Raw genomic sequence first — 13,023 nt, 5'->3', positions numbered from 1 at the left:
TTCCACTACAGAATAATAAATGGTTACAGCATAACATTTCCACTGAACAGAAAATAAGAACTCTGTCTCCAGCCCATTTCAGATTTTGATCTCTCAGCAAAAGCTGCCATGCAAGGAGCCTATTGGTAGTAAATTTTTGTTTGTATTTAATATAGTTCAGCTCAGAAAATGAGCTGAGAGCAGACTTCAGAGAGAATGAGAGGGAACGCTTGTTTTTAGGTTAAATTTCAGCCCTCTGTGTAAGATCTAGTCTGTAGTCCCCTATTTGAGGGAACCTTGTGAGAGTCAATGCCGTTAAAATTGTGAGATCCTCAAATGCCATGGCAATGGGGTCTGGGTAATTCTCTAAGACATCTTGAGGTTTGAAAGAGCTGTTCATTAGAAGCCACCAAGTATGAGGGGAAGAAAGCTCTAATTAGACCATTCTGCCAGAAGACATCAGTTAATCTCTCTGATGTTTCTGTGAAAACTGTCAAGCAGCACACACATCTTTTGTGGGCTGGAGTTTTGAAGTGTGGTATCATACTGCTGTTTGCTGTGTGCCACTGAGCAAAGGGAACTGCCAGATTAGACTTTTGGCATTTTTCATCAAAGGTCACAAAATGTAACCATCCTTCTTAATAGAAATGGTTCAATTACCTCTCTAAGCTGCATTCCAACATCTTCAGCAGCTGGTTTAGACAACTTCTTAATGGCAATAAACAGTGATTTGACATTTTTGTCATTTGTAATGCAGAGGCAGATAGTGAAATGATTTACAAAATGTGTATGATTCACTTTGCTAGGTCTATCATGGATACAAAACCTCTGCTTTGGAGAAATTAAGGTCCTCAGAGGTTGCTTGTTCTGTTAAGTGGGTGATCAGCCACTGTTGCCTGTTTCTGGATCATCAGGCTCTTTGTGCTTGCTGCTATTATCCAGAAAAAGGCTTCCAAGAACCAAAACTAAAGGTAGGTACTTGTTTGCATTAAGGTTGTTAAGAAGTTTGTCTCTCTCGCCCGGCAGTGCTTGTGGGAGCTGTTTATCCCAGGAAACCCCAAGCCGTCACGCGCTACGCCCTGCCCGTGCTCTGGTTCTTCCTGGGAAATAGGGTCCTGCCTGTCCGAAGCGGCAATGTCGGGGCTGTTGTCGTCAAGCTTGCCAAGACCCTCTACCAAGCGATGGGCTCCAGGTTGAAGGAGCATGCTGCCACCCAGCCTCAGCACGTGGCGAAAAACCTCTGGGACGTTTTGGACCTGAATGCCAGGTGAAGGCTTGGTGTGCTCCAGGTAGCTGATGGAGAGGTGCCGAGTAGGACAGGTGGAGGGAAAGGTGGATGTGGCAGTGGCATTGGTTTTATTCTGTGTGTTTGAAGAACGGGATTTACCCTATGGAGTTTATAGCTACAGAACGGGATTTACCCTATGGAGTTTGTAGCTACAGATGTACAGAGTATATTTTGATGTAGGCTTTTAAAAAAATAATAAAAAATAAAAGGAAGTATTTTTCCAAAGTTTTATAGCTTGAGCTCATGTTCCCTAAGAAGCTTGCATAGAGGCCAAAAAAATAAAACCCATGTGTAAATGCAATTTGTAACTGTAAAAAGGAAAATAATTTATTTATATGCATACTTAGAAAGTAAGAGATATGTATGTGTGTGCGTATATATATATATTTACTTACAAAGTAAGTGATGGGCTTTGGAGGCACTAAGGGTCTAGGCTTAGATGGCTTGACTCAGGAAGCAGAGAATGAGAGACCAGGACTTGCCAGCCCAGAGGATATGCGGTGGGGTTATCAGAGGATGTGCAGCTCACCATGTGTGTCAGTGTATGCCATAGGTGCCAAGCTACCAGGTGGCCCTTTTACAAGTCTCTGGTAGCTGCTGGTGCAATGGCAGGTACCTGAGATGTCCAGGTCAAGCTCAGAGCCCCAGTCCCATGACAGGAGAAATGTCTCCAGCTGCACTGAAATTTTCTTCCCATTTCAGGGGACTCATCTTGTCTGTAGTTCCCTGTGCTCACCCGTGCAATGGAGTGATGTGGCGAGGTGACCACTGCGATCCAACTGCCTCCCAGCACCTTTGGGCACCCCGGGGAGGTGCAGAGGAGGGGCTTGGGGCAGGGGGCTGTGCTGCCTTGCAGGGGGTGCTGGGTGACACGCAGGGTGCTGGACAGCAAGTGGGCTCAGGGTGTCCTACAGAAGCTGGGGAGAGATAAGCTGTGGGCAGACCCTGTGGGACAAGGCATAGTTTTTTAAAATGTATACATTTTCTAAATGTCTTTTTTTCCATCTTTTGAGAAGTGAAGGATTTGCCTGATATGCAGACCAATAAAGCACTTCTGAACTTGAGATGCAGGAAACAGAGTGAGGAAGGGATATGCCAGTCCTTCTCCATACAAAGGTTTGGAAGCACAAGGGGAGAAATGATGAGAGAAGAGAGGAAGGGCTGAAAGCCACAGATGCTGGTGCATCTGTATAGTCAGATAGGAAACCAGAGCAGCCTGATCTATGTTCGTATAATCCTCCATATACTGGCAGAGTTTTGAAAGAAAGAAAAATGGAAGGTTTGGGGAGAAATAAAAATAGGACACTAGGACAATAACTGAGCCCATGGAAAGTTAAAAGGGCCTTGACAGGTTCTTGATAGGTACAAGGACCTTATATGAAGCCGGGAGGCCAAAGAATACTCCAGGGAGATCTGCCCATCCCATGGGTCTTGGAGTGTTACGTTTATTTGCTGCATCGTTTGGTATGTCTAAAGCTATACAGGCCTCCAACTTGCCAGATACTATTATTGCATTGGGTCACCTCTTAAGGAATCTCTTTTCCTTTTTAATACAGCGTTAAAGTGGTGAAATGATTTAGTAGACTCTTCTTAAATGTTTCTTTTGCTGCTGTTTTTTGTTTTTAACTCCCAACTTTTGGTAGCAGGTAGCGCTCAGAAACTCATCTCTCTGAAGTCTTGGCATGTGATCTAGGCCGGGGACCTGGCTCTGAAACGCGGGTGTCTGTGGGGACTCTGCAAAACCTGGTGGAAGCCATAGTCCTTGCAGATCTTCTAGAGCATTTTGGAGTTTAGCACCATGAGAAATTTTTCTAACAGCTTACCAGAAACAGCTGTTTTGCAGGCATGACAGGGCTCTGCAGAGTACACATGTGCACCCAAATGCTAAGGGTGAAACGCTGGAGAATGTTAAAGGGTTGCTGAGTTTAAATAGCAGATCTTGAACTATGTCGCTTCATTAAGCACCTACAGTTTGCTACTGCCCAAGATCTATTTTAACAGGCAAATTTTTTTTTAGTGGTTGGCATCTCTAGAGGGTCTCCTGGTTTTGCTTGCTCTACCTCAGAAGTTGTTCTTGCTGTTTCCCTCCTCTGCAGCTCTCTCCCTCTGGAGCCCTGTAAATGCTGCTCTGCACAGGCTGCTTTTGGTGGGTTGAATAAAAGCTCTTTGTTTTTACTTTCTCTTTGGCTGTGCTTGGGCCCTTGGGAATGTGGGGGTAAGTTCCTGCACTTAGGAGAAAAAAAGCTTTTGTGCACATCACATGAGGCCTCCCAGAGCCTGTCTTTATGCATTTAGTCGTAGCACTTGCAAAGCAGGTTTGAAAAGTAACCCATTTAACTGGTTTCTTAACTCTCTATTGACCTGGAGTGGTGCTTTCATGCACCCTGTTCCCCACAGTGGATGAGAATAAAGTATTGCCTGCCAGGACCTCTTTTCTGTCTAGGTGTTTTGTGTTTTTTAACTCTCCAGCTGAAACAGTTTCCCCATGAGATGGCTCTCCTACCACAGCAGATCAAATTTAGCTGACAATGTGATGGTCTGCAGTGACAAGCAGAGGGGTTAATAGGCAGGGGTTAATTCAGCTCAGGTGAGCTCTCCTATCACATGTTTGCACAGGTGCACATCTCAGAAGTTATTAAGAAGCTACTAAGGTTTTTGGGTAATACAAACAAAAGGTAGAGCAGTGTTGGACCTTCTTCCAGCACTGGTGAGAATTTAAATATTTAACTTTCTAACTTATTATAATTTTATTACAGAAGTCTTATCAGAGAGGAGACTGCAAGCTGTACTTGCAGGGCCAGTTCAATTCATTTAATTATTGCATTTAATGTGCAGTGCAGCTGCTAACCCACAGAAGTTAGTATAGCAAAAGAAATTTATGGCAATCTTATACATTGGCTTACTCTTACCCTACATCCTGCCAGTGCCCCAAGACAGACCCTGGCTGTCACAGATGGTTCCTCCTGCTTGCTGAAGGTAAGAGTTGTTGTCATCAAGGGAAGCTGGGGGATAAAAGGTAACATGGCTTCTGCCATAAAGGAGTGAAGAAAGCTTATGCTCCCCTACAGAGGAGGAAGAGAGTGATCTTGTGTCATCTCCCTGTGTAAGGGGACATTGGAGCTCTGAAGTTGCATCAGCAGAGAGACCGGTGCTAGGTACTCTGAATCCAGTCTGTAAAATTAATAATTTCCTCAAATGGGCATTTTCTTCTCAGCAAGAGTCAAAGCACATGCTTGGTGGCATGGCTCATCTGCTCTTCAGAGTGCTTGTGCCGTGCAAGTGTGTTAGCTGGACCCCAAGTCTCCCTGTGGAAATGCAACCACAAACCCCTGCAGGAATGTAAATGCATGAACTTGGCAGTGCCAAGAACACTTTGGGGATGGTACAAAAAATGAATGGCAAATAGGGAGAGTGGCCAGGGAGGGAGGAGAAGAAAGGAAGGATGGACCTAAAGGATGATGTGGAGGCTGAAGGTTCCTGTTGCAAATAATGATGATGCTGCCTCATGGTGCTGCTGTGAGAGGTGGAGCAGAGAATTAAAGAATGCACCCGAAGGGAGCTGCTTTTGCAGAGGTGCAGCTGGGTCATGGACTGTAATAAGGTGACTCTGGTAGAATTTGCTCTTGACAAGGTTAAAGGAGGGCTTGGGAACCGGCTGCTGAAGCCTGTCTCTCAAGCAGAGGGAGGGGGGCTGCACTGAGGTGGCTATTTTCATCCTTGTTTAATAGTGATGATGGGAATAAAAGTAGTTGCATTGCTACTAAATCTCTGACAGCTGAAACTGAATCCTGATACTATAATACTGCCTTTGATACAGGCAGAGGTGAGAAAACCACTCTAGTTAAAATTAGACTTGACCTGAACCTTTAAGCCTTCACTCTTCCTTGGTACCTTTAGCTGAAAAAACCAGTAACTTTGGCCAACAAACTGCCCCTGTGTACCCTTAAAATCTTTTCCCCCACCCCCAAGTTTTTAAATGCACTTGGTAGGAGCTTGTAAAACCTCTCTCTGTGCTAATAGCTGTGCCCTGGATAAATGAAGGCTGTGCTACTTTCCCAGCGTTTAGCATGTTTCACCTCTGCTGCATTTAAGGGCAGAAAGTAAAAAGGCTGCGGGATGTGCAGGACTGTCGCTACCCACTACTGGGTCCTGGAAAGGACATATGTGCCCAGCGACAGCGCTGCAGTTAAGCCCAGGCTCTGAGGCACAGCCTGACATGTCATGTCCCTTGTGATGTAACTGCTGCTGCTGCAGCTTCCTCTACAGATGCATGCACATCTATACACATGTCTACACGTGGAGACGCTTCCTCTGCACAATAGTCTTCCTCTGTGTATACTGTCATTGTATATAATATATTAGGCTGTTAAACTCCTCGGTGTTGACACATTTCTGTCAGTGCAAATATTCGAATAGGAGTACATGTTATTTCAAGAAGGGAAATTGGCTATACTAATAAGATGACTTTCATATGGATATAATTGTGCCAGTACTAGGTTCTCTATTGCTTTGACTGCCATATTATTTTGGCAGTTTTGTTTTCAGTATCACCCAGCACGAACAAAACCTCCTGTTTCCACAGGGAACAGCCACCCTCCAGCTAAATCAGCCCGATGGCTCTGGTAGGTGCCCTTGCAGGCTGGACCTCTGCAGTGACGGGACCTCACTGCGCAGTCTGGCAGCTGCTGGCAGGTACTGCTGTTTCATTCTCCAGTGATCCTGCAATTAATACTCCATTTGAAGGTAATGGTAACAGTGTGCCCCTCTTCTGGTCCTGCCCAGATAATATTTCACATTTCACACCTGTGGGAAGCTTTTTTTTTTTTTCCTCAAACTTACAGATTGCTCTTGTCCCGGTAAGTGCTGGCCCTAAATCTTCCTCAGTGCAATTCCAACAAGTAATAAATCTGTCCCACCATATCCTTTCCTCACCGGCCCTTTCCTCCTCTTCCTCTTTGGCCACAGCTTCTTTGTGTCATCTGCTGCTATTGATTATTTGGCATTACAATGGTGCCATTTATTTACATGTTTGGGGGACAATGTACCCAAAAGGTCCTGTACAGAATAAAGTTTTCTAACTAGATGTATTCTGTGCTCACAATAGACCTGAACAAAGAAAGCTTGGCCCAAATTCCAAAGCTTTGCACATTTGCAATCCGAGTCATTTCTGGTTCATGGCTATCTTCAATCACAATTCTGTGTGTAAGAAGAGGAAATGTATTTCACTGGGAAAAGATGCACTGCTTTTGAATTTACCCAAGACAGTAGTCAAGTAGAGTTGTTTGTAACTTGTTTGCAGAAGGATGAGTTGATCATGAGGCCAATAACAGGTGAGAAGGGTTTCACAAATCTATTTATACTCCAGCCTGAGTGCCATTCAGCCCAGAGCTATGTGATAATTTATTGCTGTGGGCCAGCGCTTGCCAGCATGATGAATTCCTGCATAGCTGGAAAAAGCACTTCTGGGTTCAGCTTCGTCTCTTGGTGGACTGTGATCATTGACAATGCCGCCTTTTAAGAGATTATTTAACAGTTTCGTTTCATAATCACTTGAAACTTTTAAACTTACATTTTGATTTGTAGCTGCCATTATTCCCCTGCCTTAGGGAAAAACATTTCACCAGCCTGGTGCAAACTGTAATGTTTTGACAGCAAATTCTGCATGGTTGCCAGTTTCTTACGTTGCAGAAGAAAATGCATGTGTGATGTGTTAATTAGGCTTTCTGAATGAAAAAATCTGTTTTATGTAGCCATGTGTGCTTGCTTAGCTATGGATCTAATCCTGGCCTAGTAAAGCCCAGGCAGGGTAGCATGTTGCAGGGAAGGGTAGTCCATGCGCTTATAGGGTTGCCATTACCAGCACAGTGAATGTGTTCTTTTGTGTTTTCCTTGGAGACAAAATTAGGGCAATAAACTGCCTGTTTACTCCCCTCTCTGCCCAATACTCTCTCAGATCTTTTTAATACACCATAGTAAAGGCAGTGGAACTTTACACCTACCTGCACATGCACTGTTTGAAGGGTGGCATTTTTTTTTCTCTCCTTAAAGTCATTGCTCTTTCATACCGGAAATACGTGTTAGTCTTCAAACATGGTAATAAAGAAATGTGGATGATGCACGGTCTTCCTGATGGTGCTTTGAAGTACTGGTAAGTGCTTGGCTTACAAAACTAAATTTAGATAGGGCTTGGGTCTTGGCTTGGTTTTATGCAAATCTAGGAGGAAAACAAAATCTAGGATAGAAAACTTGAGACCATTGGATCCCTTGGGCCCTGTGCTAGCTTTCTGCTTACCTTTTTGCAGGGCTGGGTTGTCATCCCCAAATGGGTGGGTGGGAGGTCGTCAGCCCCAGCGCTGTTGCTTTGTAATTCTGGAGCATACCAGTCCCCTGGGAAGCATCATCTGAAGAACAGAGAAACTCACACAAATCCTAGTCTCCTTCTTGCTGCAAGGAGTCTAAATTAAAACTGTCAAAGGACTCTTAATGTTATTAGTATACTGTTTATTTAAAGAAGTACCTTTCTGTTTTTGCTGGTTTGTAGACAACCTCTGAAGAGGTTACAAGCAGCTTCATTGTGTGTTGGGAGTAGACAGGCTGCAGAGCCATTGGTCAGCCAAAGGAAACTGGGAATACACTGAACATCTAAATGCCTACAGCACTCCTCATGCTCTGGTGTTTCCAGTGGCTCTTTTTCTGTGGAAAAGCTTGATCTAGCTATTTGACTGTCGAGGGAACTCTGGGGGGCTGGAAATGGGAAATTGTTGACTTGCCTGCACTAGTAGAGCTCAGGGATGCAGTACGTGCTTTCTCTCTCCCTTGGCTATTGGTAGGATAAATAGTTCTGAAGTACTAAGTACTACATTCAACACGAAGAATGTAGTATTGTTTGAGGTTGTTTTTTTTAATTGTCCATGGTGTTTTCTAGATTATAGCTTTATTTTGTACCTTAGAGATACAACAGCTGGCAATAGGGTTAATATGCTATGTGGATGGGTAGGAAATTTGTCTAAACTCAGAAGTAGGTAACTGCTTACCAGGAGTCCTGTGTCTTACTAGCTGCACAACTGCAGACCACTGTGTGACAGCAGGGCATCCCTGATGCTCCCTGTTCCCTGGCTTGTCGACATGAAAAACTGCGCTGTGGAAACCTACTTCGATGACAGGTCTCTTATGATAATTAATGCGTGTATGTATATGCATGTGTTTTCTCTGAAATATAAAGATGAAAGGATCTGCATGGATATCAGGTTATTGATAAAAACCTCAATATTCAAAAAAAGTCCAGAAAGATGCATTGCTTGTGCCCTGATTGTCCACGTTAACTATATTTACTAGCAAAGAGACAGAAAACTTCAAAGTGGAGGAAAGTATTTAAAAAATAAAAAAATAAAGCCATCGTATTGTACTGGCAGATTTAATTTCCAGTTTGGATGTAAGAGATATTAAACTGATACTGGTTATAAGAGGGGGTAAGGCTGCAAGATGGAAATTGCCCTGTTAGATTGACTTCTTTAAGTCACATTTAAAAGCTAAGAGCTAGTGAATTTGTTGATTTAGGTTTTATCTGTAGAGTCATCTCGGCCTTGCTACGTATCTTTGTGTGTCTGCTGGAATGCCTGCAAACTTTTGTTCACAGCTTTACAGTTACTGCTCTGGGGAGTGATGGGTCTTTATTAGCATCCTTAGGCTTCAGCTTTGGTTCGTTCATATGTGAAAGACCCAATGGTTCAATAGTAGTAATAATAAATGAAGGGCAGCCTATAACATTGAAAGTTTTCAGTTTCTCGTTAATTGCTATATAATAAACTCATGTATGCCTCAAGGAAAACTTTATTAAAGCAGGAGGGATTCATATGGAGTCAGATAGGCTTATCGTCCTTTTCTCCTTTAAAATAACCTTGTTAAAGGGTGTACTCTTTACAGTCTAACTTCAGAAATCCTCACAGCGTTACTTAATGCAGTCACAGAGTTGTATATTACTAAAGAAAGAGAAAAGAAAATGATGAGGAGAGGTAAGAGGCCAGATTTTGAAATACAGCACGTCAGTAATGTTGAGAGCAATTAGGGGCAGTGAAGGCTGTAGATAATTTTGTGCTAGCAGTGACGGAACAGGATAGGTGCAGGGCAGGCATATGTGAGATCAACGGAAATGGGATCAGAGGGATAATGTGGTCCTGGGTCTTGATCCCTTTGTCCTGCTGAGTATTTACTGTTTGTATTTGCACATCTTTTTTTGACATTAATATTGTCATCATTCATTGAAAATGGGCAGTGGGCAAGAAATGCAAACTTGGGATCTTTGCCCCCAGTTTCAGATGATCCTATATACAGTTGTGAGTTTGTATCAACCTTCACCTTTACCTGAGGACAACAAACAAGTGAGCCCCTAATCCATGCTGCAAGCATTATGAAACCTTCCGGGTCTTGCCAAGGAAGATCAAAATCTCAGTTTGAAGTTCATACTTGCAACGCTCATCTCTACATGGTGTAGTCATGATGGCACTGAGTATATTTTATGTGGAAAGATTAATGATTTGCTAATCTAGAAGGATTTTGCTTCAGGAGATGTTGGCAGTTCCTTACTGATGAGATGAGTGAGAACAGGTTACTCTATCTCTGTGCTGTGATGTCTTTCCTTCCTATAGCAAAGGGGATAACTTCTCAGAATATTCCTCTTTATGATAAAACTTATGATTATGAAATGCCTTGGATGTTAAGAGGTGTGACAGTGCAAACACTGTAAAAGACTGGTTTTATTGATAAACCTGCATAGCGTTCTCAACCATATTGCTAATATCTGAGGTAGTTCTTGAAGTCAAATAAAGCAACTGGAGTGTGTATAGTGCTTTGGTGTGCTAGTCATCTGCAGATGCTGAGGGTATGAAATGACAAATCCCTTAAAGGTTTGAGATTTGAGCAGTGTCACTGGAAGCGAGGGCAGCTGCCAGCTTGTTAAAGGTCTGCAGATGAAGTGCAGCATGGAGCTGTTAGCTGCTGTTTTCACAGCTATGAAGCCCTGTCTGGACAACTGATACTGCTTCTCTCTGTGCCCAGCCCCTCTGCAATGAGACTCCACTGCAGCAGGTGCACACTGATTTTAAGCCTTGGGACAAAACCAGTACCCCATGCTAGAGTTAGCTGTGGCTGTGCATAGAAGCTCTACTGAACTGAGTACAAAATTACCAGGTAGCTCAAGCTTAAATCAGGCCAGGGGAGGGGTGGAAGCACAGCTGACCTATGCTCTGGTCTGTCAGTGTCCAGGCTGGATCTTGTAGCCTAAAAAAAGATATATTGCTTAATGGAAATGCAACCTAAATTAAATGATGTACCAGTAACATAAAAAACAAGACAAGTTTGTGCTGGGGTGGGGAAGAAGGAAGCAAATTTTACGGCACAGGGCACTAGTTAGTGCACTAAGGAAGGAATCAATAGTATAACATAAGGGTTAAGATTTAAGCTGGATGTGTGCAGGATGTAAGAGAGATCAAACTCATACCTTGCATATAAAAACTCTGATTTATTTACATCAGTAAAAAATAAATTTTAAAGTTCAGTATGGTCTTATAAAACAATTGTATTCCATAAATGTTGTATTTATGAAAAATGGAAGTATTGTCCAAAAAACCTGTAATGTAAAAAAAAAAAGTATTTTTTTAAAAAAGTGGTGTCCAAAAAACCTGTAATGTAAAAAAAAAAAAGTATTTTTTAAAAAAGTGGTAAGCCAAACTATCATTTCCTGCATACTATAATTACTCTTAATCTCATCCCTGCAATACAAATTGAAGGTAAACTCCTTATTGGCAAGAGTCCTGTATATGTAACTGTACTGAGAATCTGTTAGCTATATGTAGTCATGAGTTCATGTTACAAACTTGTAGATCACTCCTAGAGAAGTTCTGTTGCTTGAATACAACACTCAGTTTTGTGCAGCATCCTTAGGGCAGCATCAGAATCCTTCAGCAGATGCAGCGTTTAGCTGGGGTTGTGTTTGCAATGAGCCTCCCTCCTGATGACCGCGGCCTTAGTCAAAACTGGGAGAGATGCTGTGGTAGGATGGCAGATCATGTACCACATCTTCAGCGGAGCCTGTTTTTTTTGGGAAAAATGCTTTGACTGATTCCATATCCAGCTAGCACACATGTCAGGAGGTTTCCAGCTTGATTGCTGAAGTGAAGCGTTGCTCCATGTGCTGCTGTAGCTCTTGCACCACAGAATTTGGTGCTTGGGGGATATAAATAAATACTTTCTCTTATCACCCATCATGGGTGCTGGAAAATTCAAGCAGGAAACCATAAAGAGATAAAATGATTGTAGTAGCCAAGCAGAAGCTGTCCTCCCACTCTGTTACGTTTTCATCTTCAAAGCTACATTTAAGCAGGCAAAGTGCCTTTTTTCCCCTGTCGTCTTTCTGGTTTGTTTCTATTCTGGGTGGTTACTGCCAGCAGAACAGACAAACCTAAAATGCATGCAAAAGTCTATTTGTATTTTTATGCAGTTGGGAAAGAACAGCATTTCTGATGGGGAGGAAGAGGGCCTGCAGATTTTGCCCTTGCTGATGATCTTTACAGTATCGCCTTGGTGGTCTTCCAACTTGATAGGGGATGGTGCATCTGCCTGTGTGATGACAAGGTGGATCTGTTGATGTCTCCTAGCTCTTCGCTATGGGTATGGCTGCTTTGCCACCTCAAACTCACAAACCCCTGACAATCCAAAGCATCTACTTACTGTGAGTTACTTCTTTATACTCAAACTCCCACCTTAAACATAACAGTTAAGGTTTCCTTGTATCTGTGGCATAAAATGGCACTGAATTTATTGAAGGATGGTTGTGATTAAGGCACTAGACTAAAACTCAGGAGTTCAGTATCCAAAGGGGTCCCTTGTACAGCATAAAACAAGCCTCAGTTGCCCCATCATGAAGGTGGGCAGGAAGGGTTAAAAATCCTGTGTGAAGGTGAAGTGCTCAGATACTACCATCATAAAAACTGTACGAAAAATTAAAACTACTCCTATCAAGATAGGACTGCAAATGGCTTTATCTGGATCTTGTTTTGTACTAAAGTTACATATGAAAACACGTTAAATTAAATTAATTAAAATTACATTAATTAACAGTTGCATCTTAATTGTGATGATAAATTAGGCAAGAAAGATCCAGTAAATTCTGAAACTATTCCAGTGGGTGCTGTAGAAGCCTAGGATTAATTGACTGTAGATAACTTGTGTCTTTTTTTTAACAATAATCTGTCTAGACTCTTCAGTGAAATTACAATAAATCCCCTCAAACTGCATAAATCAGAAAGAATATAAATATGTTTTGGGGACAACAGGAATCTCTATGGTAGCATTCTCTTATGAAGAAAAAAAAAACCCGATACATGTCCTTAGGTGCCTCAGGATTTATAATGTTGTTTGATTGGGCTATTACAAAACTACTCTAAACAGGATTAAGCCTTGTACCCTGGAAACTAGAGGTGATGAGATTACGTGATAATCAAAGGTGATTTAGAAGATCAAAGCCTTTTTGTGGGAATAAGATCCCTAATTTTATTCCTTTAAAAGAGGTTATTTTGTTTTAACTTGTATTTGACCTTATTCTCTCTCTGCACGTTGATAAATACCTAGGTTAAAAGTGTGGCTTTGCTGAAGCCATTGATGTTTTTGCAATAAAACTCAATTGGTTCAGGATTTTACCTCCCCCCTGGAAATGTCACAACAGCCACTTTTTACATGACTGAAACTGTGATGCCTCCTGA

The 13,023-nt window shown here is 42.4% G+C and overlaps 1 protein-coding gene across 1 annotated transcript in view; it reads left to right on the top strand.

The window, feature by feature from the left end:
• FAM179A (family with sequence similarity 179, member A) overlaps nt 1-1,250 on the top strand; it is a 30,886-nt gene extending 29,636 nt beyond the window's left edge. The window contains exon 19 of the mRNA XM_009700301.1: nt 1,006-1,250. Coding sequence (XP_009698603.1) covers nt 1,006-1,250 — 245 coding nt within the window. The remainder of the gene's footprint in view (nt 1-1,005) is intronic.
• The last annotated feature ends 11,773 nt before the right edge of the window (nt 1,251-13,023 follow it).

This window comes from Cariama cristata, unplaced genomic scaffold (assembly GCF_000690535.1).
Source record: "Cariama cristata isolate BGI_N322 unplaced genomic scaffold, ASM69053v1 scaffold5315, whole genome shotgun sequence".
In the NCBI taxonomy this organism is placed as follows: domain Eukaryota; kingdom Metazoa; phylum Chordata; class Aves; order Cariamiformes; family Cariamidae; genus Cariama; species Cariama cristata.
The sequence above is the reverse complement of the archived record's forward strand: the minus strand, read 5'-3'. Positions and strand labels throughout refer to the sequence as shown.